At 42.6% G+C, this 21681-nt stretch overlaps 1 protein-coding gene across 6 annotated transcripts in view; it reads left to right on the top strand.

The window, feature by feature from the left end:
- COL22A1 (collagen type XXII alpha 1 chain) overlaps positions 1 to 21681 on the top strand; it is a 223280-nt gene that overhangs the window by 171118 nt on the left and 30481 nt on the right. For all 6 annotated transcript variants that reach the window (XM_062626970.1, XM_062626972.1, XM_062626969.1 and 3 more), the window contains 8 exons: positions 1016 to 1069; positions 3004 to 3057; positions 5354 to 5407; positions 6981 to 7085; positions 7599 to 7643; positions 10588 to 10665; positions 14276 to 14311; positions 14633 to 14686. In XM_062626970.1, the coding sequence (XP_062482954.1) occupies positions 1016 to 1069; positions 3004 to 3057; positions 5354 to 5407; positions 6981 to 7085; positions 7599 to 7643; positions 10588 to 10665; positions 14276 to 14311; positions 14633 to 14686 (480 nt within the window). The remainder of the gene's footprint in view (positions 1 to 1015; positions 1070 to 3003; positions 3058 to 5353; positions 5408 to 6980; positions 7086 to 7598; positions 7644 to 10587; positions 10666 to 14275; positions 14312 to 14632; positions 14687 to 21681) is intronic.

The following is a 21681-nucleotide window of genomic DNA, read 5'->3' on the forward strand; positions in this document are numbered from 1 at the left end:
TCCTTCCTCATTGTTGTAAGTTCAAGAACTTCTGTATTTACTTATGCTGGACATCAGGACAACATGAGAAAAATCAAAGCAGACACATAACATCTCTGTAGGAGGATCAATATTGCCTGAGAGACTTCTTCCAACTTTGGTACTCTTCAAGAGTGTATCTTTGTATTAATTCCACCAAACCACAGGTCTCAGATAAGTTACTGCAGCACATTACCAAAACATTGCAGAGCATCCAGATTCAACAGCAGCCCATTTGACCTTGAACACACTTGAATGCATTATGGCTCATGTGAAATGGTTTTATAGTCTCAGTCATCTTCTGAGAACCTCTTGCCTTGCACATATTGCCAGTTATCACTGAAGTGCATTTTCATGTCACCATGGGTAGGTGTTCACTCTGCCACCACATGTGCATATATGACGGCCCAAGCCATATAATTAACCATTACTTTGGCATCAACAGCTTAAAGATGTTAACAGAAGTCTTAGCATTATGGAAAAAACAGTAATACTATGCAAGTTTTAACTGACATCTGCTATTCATCTGTCCTGCCAAAATCCTGAAGAAAGAGCTACACGGTCCATAGGACTAGAACAAACCCTCTGTACTGGGATCTATTTTGACCATTTCTAAATAACTGTTGTTTATATTTGAGAACTGCAGGCAAAACAACTGTCTTTGTGAAGGGAGACCATCAGAGTTGATCTGGAAATGAAATCACTGGTAGGCCTGAGGATAGGAAAGAGTCTCACCCAGATGAATGCCTGCAAGTGTCAGCATCCTGTGCTGTGAAACAGCCTCCCAGCTGATCAGTCATTAGCAATTCTTCTTATGTCTAAGGGGTTTATTTTTGTATTTCATTTTCTCTCTGCACACAGGACTGGGAGCCATTTCTTCAGCTGTTAAACTCTGTGAATTGATTAATGAAAACCATTGCCTACTGCACATTGTTTTCATCTGGCAGGCAGTTCTGTCCCATCTCTAATCAGCTCCTATCTCTCTTGTTCCACGTAGGGCACAAAGGGGCAGAAAGGAGCCCGAGGAGAAACCGGAGCCCCTGGAGAGACTGTAAGTAACTGCATCTTTCCCTGACATAACACACCTGAAGGGACATTGAAGTCAATACATTGCAGATCTGCAGTCCCCAGCTGCACATCCTAAGCTGCAGCTGGAAGAGTCACTGCTTGTGGGCAAACAGGCGCAGCTGCACCAAACAGATCGATGCCCCAGTCAGCCAAGCTCTAAACTGTGAATCTTCTGTTGGCCAAGTCTTTTTCTCTCTTACAAGATGCGCAGGGTGAGGTGCCTGCAGAGCACTGGGGTATTAGACAAGCCCAGGCAGCCAGCTGGTGCAGGGAGCTCTCAGCAGCAGCCTGAGTTAGGTTTTGACTATGGATGGGTTTAGGCTTCTGAGTCAATTCTGCTTTCTTTAATACAGGCCCATCACCAGAGGAATCATCACATAGTGTTTTTTGAGGCATGTGTTGTAGGGACTGCTGCTATCGTCTGACTGTGTGCTAAAGAACAGCAAAGTCCTGTTTTACTGTTGTAACAGCGTCTAAGCCCTTTGCAGCTGAATAAAAGGTCACGTACTTTCTTTGCAAGCAGAGAAAGAGACTGAAGTATTTGAAATAATGACCGAGAGAGAGGATGATTCTGGGAGAATAGGAATAGGAAACACGAAAATCTCTTCTTCCACCTTTTTGTTCATGGCTTTCTTTCTTTGGCTTTTTAAGACATTGCCTTTAGCAGTGCTCTGACTCTAAGCTCTGCATTGCCCACTTCCAGCTCCCTTTCACTCTTGGCTGAAGGATTTCCTAGTCCCCCTTCCACCAAAATTGACCATTTCTTTGTGTAAGCTGATGGCTCGGAGGATGCTGATGATATGGAAATGCAGGTACATGCAGGCACATCCTTTCACAGACTGCTCCTGCTCCAAATGTTTTTACTGCTCATAAGAATGTGACTGTAAATAACAAAGAAATAAGGAAACCTTTAATTGTCATTTAGTGACCCAAAAGCAAAGATAGATGTTCACTATATGAAGAGCTGTGCTGTGGAAGAATTTCATCATCTCCCAACTGTTCGTATTATCCTACAGTATACTGCTGCCCAGCCCTTCCAGTAAAAGTATTTCTGTGTACTCCAAGTCAGATAGATTGTTTCAGTCTGCTGGTGCAAATGGTTTTAGATTGTCTGGTTTAGCCCTAAATGGATTAGGTGTCCTAGTAGAAACTCTTTTCCTTGCAAAGCTGTGATGAGAGGTGAACCCTGGTCGCTGCAGGGTGTCAAATAACTGCAGAGGTAGCAACTTCAACTTATATGGTCAAGTATATAGGAAAATGTCTAAATATAACCTGGTAACCCCAAACATGCATCTCTATGGGGACATAAATCCTCAAATATAAGTCCTCTCATGTCCCCCTTGCATTCTGGAGACATACATGGGCTTTCTCCACCACTTGCAGACAGAAAAGCCCTGCAATTTTGAAATACATATGGTTTGTGCTGTTCATCTATTTAGTGTAAATGAGTGTTTTCAGGTACTGTTCCCTAGAGGAGGAAAAGGTAGAATTGTCAACAAAGCATATTTTGTTGACCTAGATTTATGTTTTAATGCTAAATCAACATACTTTCCTCCATTCTTCTGATGTTTCAGGACCAGACTTCTCTTCCTTTCGGCTAGATTTAGGATTTATTTTGATGGAAGGTAATTTTAAGCTCCCAAAGAGAGTCTTCATCCATTTTGCATTGTTTTATGCTGCTTTACAGCCCAAGGTATTTCACAAAAATGCTGTGTTTTGCTTTGTGCTTGTGCAACACCTTGTCTGACATAAACTCCAGTCTCACGTGGAACATCTTGTTCCCGTGTCCCTACCCATGTCAGGGGGTTGGAACTGGATGATCTTAAGGTCCTTTCCAACCCAAAGCATTCTGTGTTTCTATGATTCTCTGATGGTACAAGTTGTGAATTACACATACAATTCATTTTCTTAACACAGGGTGTGACTGGACCAGCAGGACCCCCGGGTCCAAGAGGCTTACCAGGAAATGTGGTACGTATGTATCAGTGTATTTGATTTCCCATTTGTGCCCTTATTTCTTTATCAAGTATATTTAGTTTTCCCTTCCACAGGGTTTATTATCAGGTTCAAAAGGCTGTGTTTCATTACACTGTTTTTATGGTTGAATTGAAATGAGACACCTGGGAATGGTGTATCCATGAAACATATTCTCATACTCATTTGTGTAGATGAGGCCCCCAGTGATAGGCCTTAGTGGTGGTCTTGGCAGTCTTGGGGTAATGGTTGGACTTGATGATCTTAAAGGTCTTTTCCATCCTAGCTGATTCTGTGATTCTGTGTAACAAGAGGGAGGCATGGAGCTGCTTCATTCCTCACCAAATGGTTAAAAGTGATTTTTGCTGGCAGGTCTTCAAGAGAAAAGTTGCAATATTTATTGTCTTGGGTTTGTTTCCTTTGCCTTATTTTCTTTTTTCCTGTCCTTTTGAAAATGTGACTTCTTGATATAAAAATTGCATGGTAAACATCCATTTTTATTATGAAAGCATGTAAGTATTTGGTCCTGCAATCAAAACCTTGAAATCGATACGGTGTCCTTACCTCAGTAAGTGATCGTCATCATTGCTAAGTTGATAGAGCTTTTCATCTCTGCAAAAAAATCTTTGGACTAATCTACTCACTGTTCACCAGTGTAATTTTCTTTCTAGTACCTGGGGGTTTTCTTTGTTTACATGCAAGTAAGTGAAAAACAGCAGTTAGACCCCATCTTCTAATGTATTCAGGCACAGTGGTTTAGCACAAAGGGCTCCTTAAGGCAGAGTTTATTGCCTGGGCAATACAAGAAATCTTAAATTGCCTTTCTGCTAATTACGATAAATTTGATTGTATTCATACAGTGATTAAATTTCAATCTGAAAGATGATATTGAAAGTGAAGACCATTTTCAATTTCATATTCATTTAAGCAAACTTCTATACCAGGGATCCCAATATATTATCTGTAAAAGCTAATATAGCTGGAAATAATCTTTACTGGTACAGAAAGGAAAATAATTATTGCATCCATCCTGAAGAGGTGTTTTGCTGACAGGCAGGGTATGCAAAAAAGCAGCCATACACTAGCTGTATAACATGCGTAGTTTATTGAACCAAGCATACTAACATACTAAAGCAAACAAGCACTCTAAGGCAAATTGGGTATATATCGATATATAGTAAATAAGTACAATAAAGCAAATCAGATATATATGTATCAGTAAAGTACAGAGGGAAATTAGCAATGCTTCAAATCATTACTGTGTAGAAAGAACAGAGGTTAAGAAGAAATGCATCACCAATCACCACTGAATCATCATCCAGGCCCACAGTTCCAGCTAGGAAGCCCCATTGCAGCCGATGCCAGGAGTCTCGGGTGACTGGGAAAGTTCCTACGTGATGCATCCACCCATAGGTGAGGCCTCGGAATCAGCTACAAGGGGGTCCTGCTTTTATACCTGTAGAAAAACAATTGCCTTTATGCCATCTCTATAGGTGTTTACTCATGGGGCCATGCAGTGTCTCATGATCTCACTGTTGTCACAAGGAACACAGACATATATACTCTCCTGAATACACCGTGACAAAGCCTATACTTTGTTATGTCTCTGAGTCATGAGTGGGAATCAACTCTCAGCTGGGGTCCCATACGTTACAGGAGGTCAGTCCAATTGCACTGGTGCCAGGACATCATTTCACATCTTAAAATGGAGTAACACTCCATACTGTGTTTTGGTGAGTTAAGAAGTTACAGGATTTAATTTAAAGATCTACATCATCTATAATTTTGACAAGGAATCCTTTGAGATTTGCCAGGCTGTGAAAAGGATTAAAAACTGAAATAGAGGTAAAATGAAATAGCTGTTTTACAATGTATAGTTTTGGAAAGCAGTAACCATAAGAAAAACACTATTGTGAGACTTTGGGCATGTCTGATACAGAGGTTTTGATTGGGAGTTTGTTGGTAATGGATTAGGAGCTGCTGAGGATTTCATGGAGTGAAAAAAATGTGGTTATAGGTAGAAGGAGAATGCACAAATCTGGGATTAGCTCAATTTCTGCTTTTGCTTTTCAGTTCCTTTTTATACTGAAAATAAAAAAAAAAACAACCCTTTAAGGACTTGGTACACAGCTTTTCTGTGGTATTCTCTGGATTACAGGTTGCCTGTACTGGAAAATGTAAAACTGATATTAATCCTATCAGGTGTACTAACCCCACAGGTCAATTCAGTTGCTTTAGCATCAAATACTGCCTAAAAAGAAAGTTTTAAGCTTTAAAGTTCTTTTCTCTCCAGGGTGTGCCTGGACACCCAGGGCTACCAGGAAAAGAAGGAGAAAAAGGGGAAAAGGTGAGTTTGTTCTTTCATTAATTACTTTGTTTGCTTCTTGGGCATTATCCTCTGATTCTGTGATTTTAAGTAGCCTGCAAGAGAAGCAGTCCGGACTGGGAAATTATGTTAGTGGATGGTTAAGCCACATGGGCTCATTAGATCATTTTGTCTGACCTCCTCTATTACACATGCTATAGAGTTTTCACCCTGCTGCAGCTTTATAATTTACTTAATAAAACCACTGAGATGCAACTGGATTTAGTGATAAAACCACTGAGATGCAACTGGATTTAGTGAAGCCACTGCTGCACATTTTGTAATGGTGATCTGCTGTTTTCATCACCTGATAGGAGCAGGGGTTTGGTGATTTAAATACCTCCTGTTCATCACTGTAACCCAAAGCTGGAAGAAAAACTTGGTTTTATGGTTAGGAAACTGAGATTTCTGCTTTCCTGATAAGCTGTTGTAACTGAATCATTAGTTTAACTTTCTAATGCATCCTTTCTTACTTTTTGCCTGCCTAGCCTAACTGTTATGTCACACCTCATAGCTAGACAATGAGCTTTATGAGGTCAGGGGTTTGTCATTTACTTATACATTGCAGAGCCCAGCATGCTGGTGTCCTGACCCTTGTTTGCTGGTATAGGAATGGTTAATCAGAAATACAGCCCCGTAATGCATACTTAAGGAGTTTAAAAGGGGATGAATCCCAGCCTATTAAGTCAAATCATCTTCCAGATTACTGAGATCTACCACAGAGTCATGTGTGGACCAAGGGCTCTCTCATATACTGTGGTGGATAGAGTCATGTGCTTTGCTCACAAGAAATAGCAATATATTTTATTGATATAAGACAGCAAGCTAACAAAGTTCAGTGATAAATGTGATGGTGGTTTAACAAGATTTGATGACAAGTTTATTTACTGCATAGAGAGCAGTGTCAAACAAAACTGTCAGGGAGACCTTGCCACTGAGTTATGAGGTTCAGAAAGGATCCTCTTGCATCCTTAACTCCTCAGAGGAGCAACCTTGAGAGGTGTTCCTACTCAGGGGGAGATCTTGGCATGCAGCCCGGTGCTGTGCAGGAATGAATTCTGGGCTGCCCACTATCTATAGAGTAAAATGATTGCCATATTTGCATATCAGTTTCAGATGTTAGTTTCTTCCAAATTTAGCTGGAGTCAGACATTGACAAGCACTTGGTTAGGTGGGTGCGTTTTTCAAATGAGCCCTTGGCTATTGTATTGTTATCTCTCTCCACTTTCAGCTGGATGCACCCCTTACAATTGCCATTGGTGGTTATCATTTAAGCAGGGTTATAGGATATAACCCTGCTTTGCAGTGGGGGGAAGCACACTGTCACATATAGCTCATTCCTCAAGCATTTTGAAGTCTTGTTTTACTTTCCTTAAGGAAAACTACTCATGCCTTGAGATTACTGTAGGAAAAGACTTCCTGTAAAACAGGCTTCCTATGATGCCAAGAAAAATTCAGATGAGAAGGCCTGAAAAACGTGTATATTTCAGTCCCAGTGAAAGACCTGAATGATTTATGTATGCTACTAAGAGTTTTGCTGAATTGTCTTCTACAGGGTGATCCTGGAAAAGAAGGAAAAATGGGTTTACCTGGTCCAGCTGGTGAGCCAGGGCGTGCTGGGGAGCCAGGTTTGCCTGGTAAGGGTAAAGATGGAGAGCAGGTAAGTACTGCTGGCAAGCTTTGTGCTTGAGTAGTATGCAATAGATAAGCATGACTTCTGCAGAGCACTGAATTTGTGATAGTGTTTGCTTGCATTGTCACAAGTCATCACAGGCTGTCTACCTGAAGATACAAAGGGCCTGGCTGTGCAAAAATGCTGCAGATCACAAACGTACATCCAAAAAGGCAGAAAGAATTGAAGCTGTATTTCTGAACGTTAAATCTCCTTTAGTGTGCTATGGTGACCATTGAAAATGGAGACCTCCACAAGGAGTAGCCGTTGTCTTTGGGACCAGTAAAGATCAGCTTGATAGGCAGTTCCCTAAAATCATCTAATTCTAGCCGAGTTAGCAGATTATTTAATTTGCTTACATGTTATCAGTAAAATGTCAGCAGGACAGTATGATATAAGGAGGGTGTTGGTGGGGATGCTTTTTGCCTTGACTGTGTCGAAGTCCAGGCTCCTGTTTGGCTTCATGATAACTGTTTTCTGGTTTTGATTCTGTCACTTTAGGGGCAAAGAGGCCCTCCAGGCTTGCCAGGACCCTTTGGACACAAGGTGAGCATGGACTTTATTGTGGACTGGCTCTCTCAATTGCTGGAACTGAAGAAAAAAATATGGTGAAAACATGTCCTGTTTTCACAGGAAAATAAGAATTTGCGAAGCTGCCGCTCAAAAGTGCACTTCCAGCCTTTTAGGAAGTTCTTTTCTTTATTAAAGATTTCTTTATTAATGTAGATGTAAGATCATTAAGATATGAATTAGCTGTGTTCACTATCCACATTTAAAAATCCTTCCAGCATTATATGGGTTCAACACAGACTAAGGGCTCAATGCACACTTTTTAAGGGAAACTGTGACTGGAGACCTCTAATCCACACAGCTAGAGAGACATTGCGTAGCTAAAGGATGATCTACTCTTGAGACTGCCTGTCAGCTCCATAAAGAGCACCCCTCCATAGCACTCATCTGTCTCCAAGGAAGATGTGAATTGTTTTCCAATGGGACCAGATAGTCCTGGATTGCCCTCATGTTTTGTAGTTAAGGCAAAGACTACATAGTTGATGATGTTAATGACACTAATTTTTCCAGCTGAAAGTGATCTTTATTCCCTTATAAATACACAGCAAATAGAGAAAGGAATAGAACAGCAAAAACCTTTGCTGCTGGGAGTATCTGGTTTCTGCTTGAACCTTCAATCAGACACGTTAGAAATTCTCCTCTTTGAAATGACTGTGTCCTCATCTGGATTGGAAGAAGAATGGGATATAGAAACTGATTCTATAAATGATATTAATAGGAATATTGCAGTAGGAGATTAGCTCCATTGTGGTCCTGTATATTTGAAATAATCAGACTGCTATAAAATGCTTTTATTTTGCTGCATTCTGTATAAATGCATTGTAGTCAGTTGTATATATCTTTTGAGAGTTCAGAACACACACACACAATAATAGGCTGAGAATTAACATTAAAGTCAGAAAAAAAAACACTTAAAACAACCTCATGAAATACCTTATTCAATATCGACACAAGATAGAAGGAATCTTAATTGTGCATGGGGAAATGCTATTGAACTTTTTGTATTGAAATTATGTTCTTCAATAAAATAGAGCAAAAGAATCTGCTGGAGTGTTTGAAGTAATCAGAATACATTTTCTTTCACCCTCCTTGCAGCATTGTTTCTTTGTAATATAAGATTAGTTTAAGAAGAAATAAAGAAAAGGAAAAAATAGGAAGTATTACAGACTGAACTTTGGGTGGACAGAATCCATGGGTAACGATTTTTCTATCATGCTTCTATATAATTGGAAATAGCATAACAATAAATAACCTGAATAAGATTCATTGTTATAAATCTACTGCCAACATGAGACCAAATCTCACAACTGCAATACAGTCCACAAAAATCTTACTTGATTACAAGAGAACAGACTTCAAATTTAAGTATTGCAACTGAATTCTTTCTTAGCCCTCCAACTACGATGTCCTTTAAACAGTGCCAAGTAGTTTTCTGTCTCTGCAGGTTTTACTATTGAAAATCCTTCTTTCTAGAAAGGAGTTCTCTCCTTTTGCAGCATAGTCCTCTGGAGACAATGGTAGAACTGCTGATTATTTTTTTTACCCCCAGAACTGATCATACACTTCTGTGGGCAGGCCTATGTTGGTAAAAGAAAGGAGACCATTAAGATGTAACCAAACATTCCTAATTCTTTCTTCCATGGATAAATTTTTGGCACTGGTGAGGCCACACCTAGAATACAAGAGAGACATTGAGGTGCTGGAGCTGGTCCAGAGAATGGGAACAGAGCTGGTGCAGGGCCTGGAGCACAAGTGTGATGGGGAATGGCTGAGGGACCTGGGGGGGGGTTAGTGTGGAGAAGAGAAGGCTCAGGGGGGACTTTATTACTCCCTACAACTGCCTGAGAGGAGATTGTAGTGAGGTGGGGTCAGTAACAAGTGATAGGACACAAGGAAATAACCTCAAACTGCATCAGGGGACATTTAGACCAGAGATTATGAACAATTTCTTCCCCAAAAGGATGATTATAACAGGCTGCCCAGGCCAGTGGTGGAATCACTGTCCCTAGATAGGCGTGTAGATGTGGCCCTCAGTGACATGAGTTACTGGTGTACTTGGCAGTCCTGGGGTAAAGGTTGGACTTAATGATCTTAAAGGTCTTTTTCAACCTAGTTGATTTTATGATTCTAAATATTAAGCAGTGTTTGCAGGTTAGCCATCTACCACTGAAAGAAAGAAAAGCACAGTATGGTACTTAGATTTTCCCCAGGCTGAGGAAGGTACCCAATAGTCTGCAGGCAGAGGGAATTGTAGGAAATTGGATGTTATGCACTAAAATAAAATACTTGTAGAGGTTGTGTTCCCACTCTGTTATGTGATGTGGCACACACTGACATTGAGTGCTCACAGAGGTGGTCTGGAGGTCTGTAAAGGGAGGGGGCAATTTTCTTGGCATGATATGACAGTAACTGTCACATGTTTTCTGTCACCATATCGCCATGCTGCCATAACCTGATATGGTTCCTCTGTGGGCAGGATCAGGTCAGGATGTATCAGTGTTATGTTTGTTGAGGAACTTGACTGCATTTCAGTACTTAAAATAGGCCTATAAGAAAGATGGGGAGAGACCTTTTAGCAGGGTCTGTTGTGATAGGATGAGGGGTGATGGTTTTAGATGAGGGGTGATGGTTTGAAACTAAAAGAGTGGAGATTCAAGCTATATGTAATGAAAAAAAAAATCTTTACAATAGGGGTGGTAAAACACTTGCACGGGTTGCCCAAAGAGGAAGTGGATGTGCCATCCCTGAAGACATTCAAGTCCAGGCTGGATGTGACTCTGGGCAACCTGATCTACATGAAGATGTCCATGCTCATTGCAGGGGGTTGGACTAGATGAACTTTGAAGGTCCGCCAAACTATTCTGTGGTTCTATGTGTTCCCAACAGTGCACAAAGCTCTTAACTCCTTTCTTTGTTTCAGGGTGAGAGGGGACCTCCCGGCCTCCCTGGACAGCCAGGAGACAGAGGTGCTCCAGGAGTTGGGCTGGCTGGACCCCCTGTAAGTACCAGGTCCTGCTGCAATCTGTATCAAGGCAAGAACTTATCTATCACCACCTCGGGAACACGTTGCCTGTGCTCAGCTGTGCTAAGAGCATGTTTGACATTTCACCCTTTGAAGATGCAAATGGCAAACTAGTTGAGAAGCTGCCATTTGTGGCTCAGATGTCTACACGTCTGCTGTGAGAGCTCTTGATGCGTTCATATTTGGTTGAAAGGCAGAAAAGTGCTATAGGAGCAATTGATATCACTGGCTGTTACTCCTGACTTTTCTGTGTCATCTTGACACATTGGCTGTGGATGTGAGTTGAGATCTGTGCTGAGCCAGCAGGTCTGGTCTACTGGGCAGACAGAACCTTGCTGTCACCTTATTTGAAATGATGAGTGTGACACACATGCCCACATCAGTGACATAGTCAGCACTGATGGGGAAATACAAGATCTGGTTGCTTAAACTGCTGCATTCCAAGAGGCCCAGGGTCCCCATAATTTCCCCCAAAACATCCAGATCTGGCCTCATCTCTGGTCCCTCTATCTGGGAGTCTGCTATGGAAAGTTTGGATTTTCATATTGCTGGGCTTTGATCACTTCAATTCTTATCATGTACAACTCCTTTTGAGATGAGGGGGGGTTGGGAGTGCTCTGACTCTGAGCCCTGCTCAGAGACCTCCAGATGTGCTCTGAATTTGCAAGTGAGATGTTTAGGAGGAATCAAACTTTATTCATAGCTGTAACTGTTAGGTAGTATCTGAGACCTTGCATTCTTTCGCAACCCCTTGTACACACCATGATACTGTACCAATCACAGTCAATGTTTTCATGCTCTGGTTATCTAGATACAAGTTTCCCAATTAGTACAGGAAATTACCTTTAAAATGATGTCATATTGCTGTGTAATCCTGGTTGACAAATCTAGTTTTCTGAGCTAGGTTTCCACTTCATATTTGCTTTTACCAAGCTAAATACTATATCAAGTAAAGCAGACCGGGTCAGTCATGTTTTGCATTATGACTCTATCATGGCCTTCATGGTCCTCACAGTTACCAATGACTGAAGATTTGCTGAGTGCTATTTGTTATGATTTATCTAAGGAGCAGTGATGTTCTTGCATTTCTGAATGTTCAGTCATTAATATTAAAAAGAGATTAGCAAATGAGTATTTGGCTTGTTTGAAAGTCACTAGCTTGTGAGCTGCTTTTAATTACTGGTTCTCACATTCAGTGCAGGGGTAGATGAGTTCACTTCTGCATCCTGATGTACACTAGATGACAAAGTTATTCTTCATTAGGGCCTAAGCATCTGCTCATTTATGAACATGAATGACTAAGAATTTGATACCAAATATAAATATTGCTTGTGTCACACCAGAAGGTCACCTTTTTTGTGAGTCATCATTGTTTGACCACTTTTAGGGTAAGTAGCCACCTCCACATCACACTTTCCTGATCGATTTGTCTTTATTTATGTAATCTGCTTCCCTAAATACATTTTTCAACAGCTATTACGGTGGTTTTCTCCACTGTAGATTCAACATAACCTCAACTCCACTGCAAAGAGTCTGGAATCTGGAAACCATTGTATAACCTTGAATATATCAGGCTTTAACAAAGACTGAGTCCCATAGAAGAAAAGGAGTAAAGTCAGTAGAGCTGCTTCAGTGCATATCACACACTGAATTAAAGGTGTCAGCCTGTACCCTTTTTAGCAATGTGGAAACATTGTGTGTATAATACTTTCAGCTGCAGAGCTGAGAGGCAGCAACTCTTTTTAATTAGAGTTCTCGCCCTGTTTCCTCCTGTGCCCTTTAACTCCTCTTGGGCTTTGCTCCTGCACAGAAGGTACATACAGATGATGATTTTCTTACTTTGTCTGCTAAAGTATTCAGCTGCATAACACTGAGCCATAAACTGAGTATTAGCAGAGTGTGTTCTTCCCTCTGAACCAGAAGAAGAGAAATAGGGTGAATTCATATGCTTATGCTGAAGCTGCCTAATGGAGGTGTGCGCTGCGTAAGTAAAAGGGTTTTGCTCTTGTTCTGCCTTGCCCTGTTCATATTACTATGGGTTCAGAATTACGTATTTAGTCTTTGCTTAAGCAGAGCATTAAGGTGTCTTGCATGGAGGACTGTATGAGGATTAGTGAATTAATGTGCCTGAAATAGAAACCAAAGGTTGAAAAGTCTTGGTGTGAGACAATTTATTCAAACACAAAGCCAGAGATGTGAAGTCAAGCCTTTTTTTTGGGTGTATTTGACTCATCCATGCTGGATATGGATATTCCATCACTTCTGTGTTGTCCCTATAGAAGTGGATACCTTCTAGTGGCCCACTCTACTTGGCTACACCTTTTTAAATCACATCCCCAACAAAAAGCATATGCAGGTCCACTGCACTCCCTACTTTGACCTTATTTAAGGGCACAAAGGTCCTGTGGGATGCTTTGCCTTTTGTTAGAGGTCACAGATTACAGTGGTCTTCAGGACCTGGGGGAACTGGCCTGTCCCAGCCCAACAGATGTGAAGGTGCTGTGTTTCTACATCCTCAGGTCCAGCCAGTAGTGCTGCTAAGCACGTAGTGTCAATGGGCATGTGCACATGCAATGCACACACATAAGTGTGCAGCTACGCAGACCAAAGCAGAGGACAATGCTTTATGAACACTCACATAAACCTAAACAGCACTCTCAGAAACATGATCAAGAATGTCTCAATCACTCTTCTCCTCTCTGGCTGATGAGGTTTGAAGGCCACTGTTGGGATATATAAAAATGAAATGTGGATCTTTCCAGCAGCTGGTCCTGGACACCTACTTTCCCAGTACTCAGGCCTCTGCATCCTAATGTCCTCCAGCTGCTGACACCCAGACCTCTTGTCCTTGCCGGTTCATGTGGTTTCAGGTCCACTAATATTCAACGACCCAGACTCGGATTCCTGATCTCACCCATGCCCAAGCATGTTACAAACAGGATTTAATGTGAATATAGTAAATGGGGTTACATCAGGCTGGTGGCCAGTCACTGGTGGGGTTCCCCAGGGCTCAAGGAGGGTAGTGTAGGAGGAGGTGCTGTTCTTCTCTCTCTGGTGATCAGCCATAGGCTGTGAAAAAATCAAATGAAGCTGCATCAGGGGAAGTTCAGATTAGACACTGGGAAAAGGTTCTTCACTGAAAGGGCAGCCAGTCACCCTAGGGAAGTGGTCACAGCACCAAGCCTGTCAGAGTTCAAGGACCGTCTGAATGATGCTCTTAGTCATATGGTTTAGATTTAGGCAGTCCTGCAAGGAGCAGGGAGTTGGACACAATGATCCTTGTGGGTCCCTTCCAACTTCAGATATTCTATGTCTGCGGTGATTTAGTACAGGGCTCGGGAGGACAAGTACCATGTTAGCGTACAGCTGACCCCTCTGGTCCCTTTTTCTCTCTTTCTTTCTCAGTCTGCCTTTGACATTCCTTTAAACATCCTGTTGTGAGTATTCTACACCCCAACAATGTCTATGTGAGCAGCCTGTCAGACTTTCTCTTTTTCCTCACTACTCCAATTTTATGTTGGTGCTTCAGGACCCAGCCTCATCAGCACTTTCAGTGTTTTGATATCTGTGTCTTTTCTGTTTGCAGGGCCCAGTGGGACCTCCAGGAGACAAAGGGTCATTGGTACAGTATGTCTTTCTAACTACACCCAGATTTTGTGGGGAAGGGACAACCCCACTAATTGCATTTCTGCCTGTTATTTGATGAAGGCATGGTTAGTTTCTCCTTGCCCAAGGATGGTAGGCTCACAGTTTGCGTGACCCTTAAAAGGACTTCTCTTGTGCATTAGCAACTACTTGTCTGCTATATTGAGTTGTGAGAAAGAGCTGACTGGGACTCTTGGCATGGTGACAACTTTTCCTTGCCTTTAATAGTCCTGCAAAAAGAAAGAATGAGTTTAACCCTTAATAACTACTGCTGTCCTTACTGTTCTCTCCCTACAAGGGTCCCCGCGGTGTACCTGGTATCCCTGGACCACAGGGCCCGCCTGGCCAGGATGTAAGTAAACTAAAAGTGTAAGTGCTCAAGAAATCTGACAATGCTCAAATCTAATTTCTTATTAGAAAATCTAATTTCCCTAAAAATTGAGCTCCTACTCAACTGCAGCCATTGAGCGTTACTAGGATGGTAGAAGGGAGATGATTCACATAAGCTCTTACAAGTTGGAATGTCAGGGAGAAAAGCAGTTAGGCTAAGGAGGGTTGTCTCAAGGAAAGTGGTGATCTTTACCAGTGAACCACTTTTAAATGACACTAGAGATGGGACTTGGCAGCATACACTGGGGAACAATCCCACACTGGGAAAGGTTAAAATTTAAGCTGTCTAGGAACTTCTTGGAAGCTGCTAAGTAACCTATAATATTTCTATGAAAACTGGGCCACAGCTGTTAAAAAACTCCGTGTGAGTTCATTTTGCTGCTGCAACTGTGCACGAGAACTGACATTTTAACCTCTTGGTGCATTGTTCTCACTTGTGCCATCTCAGTGGGTGAGTCATGGAGCTGAGGGATATAGAGAAACATGGCAGGCACCCAGCTGGAAAGTTGACCCGTCTCGCTGCTTGGTTTTGTCGCAGTGTGGAATCAAAAAGAGGAGTGTTTTAAACTCTGCTGGTCAGCCAGCTCTGTGATGTGGAAACCAGTCCTGGATTAAAACCAACGAGGAGGCTCTGAAGAGTTTGAAAGGCTTGCTCTTTGGATTTGTGCCTGTTGAGGGATTGCTGTAGGAAGGAGGCAGTGGGCTTTTGTAGTTTTTCTCAGAGCTTCTTTGTGATGCTGTCATGCATCATAACACATCATTACAAGGAGTAATGGGCACAAACAAAAGCAGGAAAAGTTCAGGTTTCACAGTAAAGATGTTCTTTACTGTGAGGGTGGTGAGACACTGACACAGGTTGCCCAAAGAAGTGGTAAATGCTCCATCCCTGGCAGTGTTCAAAGCCAGATTGAACAGAGCCTTGGGCTACATGGTCTAGTGTAAGGCATTCCTGCTCATGACAAGGGATTGGAACTGGACGATCTTCAGGTCCTTTCCAACCCAAGGCATTCTATGATTCTATGTCTGAAATGGTATCAGTTTTCACAAAGTCCATGCAAAGTGCTTTTGAGCCCTAGTGTTGCTTTAATGATGTACATCAGCTGCCTTGAAGGGTGTACATTCCCATGGGATGGATAGCCTTTCGCCCTGAATGTCTGGAGAAGAAGGCCTAGTTTTCTTCCCACTTACTTTATCACAATACAAATTATTACGGCCAGAGTATCCCTGGCCATAATATCTTCCTGTGATAGCAGAAATGGTTCTTTGCCTTCATCACGCTGTGTCCCTGAGCAGCCACAGGTTCAGGATTGATTGTGTCCTGCTGACTGCCTCTAGATCTTTACTTTGTCTCAGATGTCTGATATTTTCAATAAAGCCATTTTAAACAGGAGCTGCAATAGATGGGTTTAGTACAACTGTATTGTGTGAGAAGAGTGACAGAGCCAGCTATTGTGAGTCCCTTTCTGGGTCTACTCAGATCAGCATTAGCTGGTCAGCTCTTGGAGAAGCAGTATTACAGTCTTTACATCTCTTCCTTTCCCTGCAGAAATTACCCAAACAGAACCATTCCTTATGGTACTGATAAAATGCATCCTTTATTACGCCATCTGTTTTAATTGCACTCAATATGGGCTTTAGGAGCTCTCTGTATCCTGACTGATAGCCTGTTAAGCAATTCTGCCTGCATTTCAGGAAGTGTAAATGCAGCTACAGGGCACATTCCAACATTCCTTGATGTAACAGCAGGGATACCTACTTTGACAAGATCGTGCATTTGCAGTTTCCTGATCTCCACTTTCATTTATGACTAGTACAAAGGATTTTTTGTTCTGCTTTTGCACTCTTGTGTATCAATGTAGTGTTCCTGTATTCTTTGAAGCATGCCCATTTTTGTACTCTGTTGTATTTAAACAGTATGTCATCAGGAAAGCTTCAATTTGAATTGCTAATATGAATTTACCATGCAACTCCCAAGCCATTCAGTGGTAATAGCTTCAATTACTTGCCTTGGTGTCTTATTTTTTGCTGTAGCCTTTGCAACTATATTCCATTTAATTTTTTCGTGGGCCTGAATAGCAGACACGTCTAAGAGTATCTGGTGAGTCCGCAACTGGAAAAAAAAGAGCAGAGAATAACCTAATGTATGTAAATGTGATTTAAAAGATAGTTAAGAAAGGATTAATAAGAAGATATGAAAGGATCATAGAGATCAGGTGGACGGCTCAGCCAGACAATTGCACTGACCAGCCCCTTTTACAGACAGACAGGGCAATGAGATCTTGGAACAGGCTTCCCAGGGCAGTGATGGAATCACTGTCCCTAGATGTTTTCAAAAACCATGTAGATGAGGCCCTCAGTGACATGGTTTAGTGGTGGTCTTGACAGTCCTGGGGTAGTGGCTGGGCATGATGATGTAAAGGTTTTTTCCAGCCTAGTTGGTTCTATGATTCTGTGATTCTATAACATATTTACACAGCTCCTTTTATACCCTTGTCTGTCTACTCCCCTGCTTGTTCCTCACTGCTTCCTTTTCCTATGCATGTTCCCTCATGAATTTCTACATCTCTATCAATTCCTGCACCCCCTCCTAGTTCAGGAGCCCCCTGGTTTACAATCTTACCACGTGCTAGGTCCAGCTTGATCTTCATGGAAGTGCAGACTGTGGTTTCTTGACAGCTCATCCAATCAGTGTGAGTTGCAAGGTTTGTTTCTTGTTAGGTCTCTATCTTGGTTTATTTTGTTTCTGATTTCTTCCTTTTGCCTTCGTTTCCAAAGTGACAACATCCCGGATCAGATAACCTTGCTGGATTAAACCTCCTCACACTCTCAGATGTCTTCATCAATTAGTGTGACTGTCCAGCTTTGGTTCCCATCACTGCCTCCCTTATGTGTTGGTCAGGTTTCTGTCCCCGTATGTCCTTATTTATGGCTTCCTCCTCGTTTTCCCTTGTTGCATTGAAAAAGGTACCTCTAAAGGAGCAGACACTCTCTGGCCTTAAGCTTACACTGCACATTTTTGGGGAAGCATCCATTCTCCCCTTTCTGTCTGCTAGGAGATAAAATGGTTCTGTTCAACCTACCTATTTAATTCCCATAGATTAGAAAACAATCTGAATGAGACATTCTCCTGTCCTACTATTAGCAGTGAGTGCACAAATTTAATAGGCTCTTTCTGCATTTTGATTATGATCATTTTAATTAACATAAACTTTGAATTAATAATTTTTTAATTATGTTAATTATTTATAGCTAAGTTCCAGTGTTACCAAGAAGTTAATCTTCCCCTACATTTATTTTCATAATTACAAAAAACTTTGTGGATGCATAATTACCTCCATGAGAGCTGCAAAGCAGAGATTTCTATTCTGACATTGATTTTGCCATATAGTGAGAAGGATAGTTCCAAGAAGCCTTTGTGTTTGTTTTAGGGTACATACACCTCAAACTAGAGCACATTTTTTAAATCCCCTGTTGGCTTTTTATTCCTGGGACTTGCAACCTATTTTAGCTATTGCATTTCAAGCTTTATTTTCAGTCTCGTAACAGAACCACCCCACCATAAGCCTGTAGGACTGGTTTCCTTATGCGCTTTCTTTGATTTTCCCATACATCACTTACCTAAGCCTCAATTTTCAGCATGTCATCTGCACAGCTTCCATCAATCCCCAGTTAGAGACCATTCCTCTATGTCACATTTTGCAGAACTGTACATTATACCTCCTCACTCCTGCACTGGTTTGCTGTACCACTCACTGGATATTCTACATAATGCCAGCCACTGCTGGCTGCAAGCTCCTGAAAGTGTTCAAACTTTATGTGCCTTCCAACACTGGTTATTTGGATCCGTGCATGTTCCCTCATCACATCAGCAGCATTTCTTTTCAGTACCATGCATTATTTTTGGGTGGGCTCTCTGAAGTTCTTCTTTTATGGATTTTTTTTCTGGCTTTCTCTTTTCTAGTTTCCTCTGCTGTTAGTCAGCTTGTTAGGTGCAATTATACCCTCTGTGCCTTTCTTCTAGGACTTTCATTCTGCTCTGAACAATGTTTGCAGATTGCTCCCTGTTGTCATCCTTTTCTAACTCCAGAAATCTTTCCTCTACATTGGACTCTGTTTCCAGTTGGCTGTTCTCTGATAATGCAACATTCTGAAGTGCCATCATCCTACACCTGGTTTGTTCAATTCAATGTCCTGTCTTATTTGTAACCTGTTAAATACATCTCCAGATCGACAACATACAGTGTTCAAGAATATAGGTCCATCCTTTTTTGTCTCAAGGCAATCTGATACTATGTGGATATCACAGCTGTGCTTAAATCTTTCCCAGGATTTGAGTTTTAGTCACTCCCTTGTTTTCTCATAACTGAGAAGTCTTTTCTATATTCATCTTCAAATAGATTTTCTTTAAATGCTCAAATTCCACTGGTAGCACCATGTCATGTTTCAGATCCCTGAGCAGAAGGCTGTCAGAAGCCCTAATGTAGAAACAGTTTATTTGTAGCTACATGAATAGTCAGCGTGAAAGACATTTTTGAATTGTATGTTCTGTGTTGCTTTCTGACCCAGGATGATGTAGAGATATCACAGCCACTCCAGTCAATGAGCCGGCTTCATTTGGAGCTCGGCTCAGATGCCTCTGTACAAATGCCCATAGCATGGGGAACAGACAAGAGGAATTAGAGATGTGTGCACGTCTACAGGGGTATGATATAATAGGCATCACAGAAACATGGTGGGATGGCTCCTACGACTGGAGTGTTGGAATGGAAGGTTGCAGGCTCTTTAGGAAAGATAGGCCTGGCAAGCGGGGAGGGAGAGTTGTCCTTTATGTTAGGGATAGGCTGGAGAGTGTGGAACTCTGTCTGGGGACAGGTGAGCAGCCCACAGAGAGTTTGTGGGTCAGGGTTAAAGGGAACATAGCTATGGGAGACATTACTGTGGGGTCTGTTACAGACCGCCTGATCAAGGAGAACCTGTGGATGAAGCACTCCACAGACAGATAGGAAAAGCCTCACGCTCGCAGGCCCTTGTTCTCATGGGTGACTTCAACCACCCTGACATCTGTTTTAAGGACGGTACGGCCCGGCACAAGCAATCCAGGAGGTTCCTCGATTGTGTGGAAGACAACTTCCTTCTGCAAGTAACAGAGGAGCCGACAAGGAGAGGTGCCATGCTTGACCTCGTGCTCACTGACAGGGAAGGGCTCGTTGGAAATGTGATGCTCCAGGGCAGCCTTGGATGCAGCAATCATGAGATGCTCAAATTTGAGATCTTCAGGACAGTGAGAAGAGCGTGCAGCAAGCTCACTGCCCTGGACTTCAAAAGAGCAGACTTTGGTCTCTTCAGGAACCTGCTTTGAAAGGTTCCAGGACAGTGAGAAGAGCGCTGCAGCAAGCTCACTGCCCTGGACTTCTTATAATAAGAAGCAGACTTTGGTCTCTTCAGGAATTAAACCTGCTTACATAGCAAATCACTGTACTGGAGAGCAGAAGGCTGAGGTTCAAGACCAAATCTGACCAAAAATCTGAAGGCGTGCACAAGTCCACTGTAGGAGAGGAACGGGTTCAAGACCATCTTAAAAATCTGAACGTGCACAAGTCCATGGGTCCTGATGAGATCCATCCGCGGGTCCTGAAGGAGCTGGAGAATGAAGTTGCGAAGCCACTGGCCATCATATTTGAGAAATCATGGCAGTCAGGTGAAGTTCCTGACACCTGGAAAAAGGGAACTATAACCCCCATTTTCAAGAAGGGGAAAATGGATGACCCGGGGAATTACAAAGCAGTCAGTCTCACCTCTGTGCCTGGCAAAATCTTGGAGCAGATTCTCCTGGAAGGCATGCTAAGGCACATGAAAATCAACAAGGTGCTTGGTGACAGCCAGCATGGCTTCACTAAGGGGAAATCCTGCCTGACCTATTTGGTGGCCTTCTATGATGGGGCTACAGAGCTGAGGGACAGGGGTAGAGCAGTTGATGTCATCTACCTGGACTTGTGCAAAGTGTTCGACACTGTCCCACACGACATCCTTGTCTCTAAATTGGAGCGACATCAATTTGATGGATGGACCACTCGGTGGATAAAGAACTGGCTGGATGGCCGCACGCAAAGAGTTGTGGTCAATGACTCAGCGTCTGGCTGGAGACCAGTAACGCGTGGTGTCCCTGAGGGATCGGTGTTGGGACCGGTCTTGCTTAACATCTTTGTCGGTGACATGGACAGTGGGATTGAGTGCGCCCTCAGCACGCCGATGACACCAAGCTGTGTGGTTCGGTTGATACCCTGGAGGGAAGGAATGCCATCCAGAAGGACCTTGACACACTTGTGGGGTGGGCTGATGGCAACCTCATGAAGTTTAACCATGCCAAGTGCAAGGTCCTACCCCTGGGTCGGAGCAATCCCAGGCACAGCTACAGGTTGGGCAGAGAAGAGATTCAGAGCAGCCCTTCAGAGAAGGACTTAGGGGTGCTGGTTGATGAGAAAATAAACATGAGCTAGCTTCAGTGTGCACTTGCAGCCCAGAAAGCCAACCGTATCCTGGGCTGCATCAAAAGGAGCGTGACCAGCAGGTCGAAGGAGGTGATCCTGCCCCTCTACTCTGCTCTTGTGAGACCTCACCTGGAGTATTGTGTGCAGTTCTGGTGTCCTCAACATAAAAAGGACATGGAACTGTTGGAACAAGTGCAGAGGAGGCCACGAGGCTGATCAGGGGACTGGAGCACCTCCCATATGAAGATAGGCTGAGGAAGTTGGAGCTGTTCAGCCTGGAGAAGAGAAGGCTGCGTGGAGACCTCAGAGCAGCCTTCCAGTATCTGAAGGGGGCCTATAGGGATGCTGGAGAGGGACTCTTCATTAGGGACTGTAGTGACAGGACAAGAGGTAATGGGTTAAAACTTAAACAGGGGAAGTTTAGATTGGATATAAGAAGGAAGTTCTTTCCTGTTAGGGTGGTGAGGCA

Source organism: Pezoporus occidentalis, unplaced genomic scaffold (genome assembly GCF_034315485.1).
Source record: "Pezoporus occidentalis ecotype Australia unplaced genomic scaffold, CSIRO_AGI_Poc_V1 ctg3, whole genome shotgun sequence".
Taxonomy (NCBI): domain Eukaryota; kingdom Metazoa; phylum Chordata; class Aves; order Psittaciformes; family Psittacidae; genus Pezoporus; species Pezoporus occidentalis.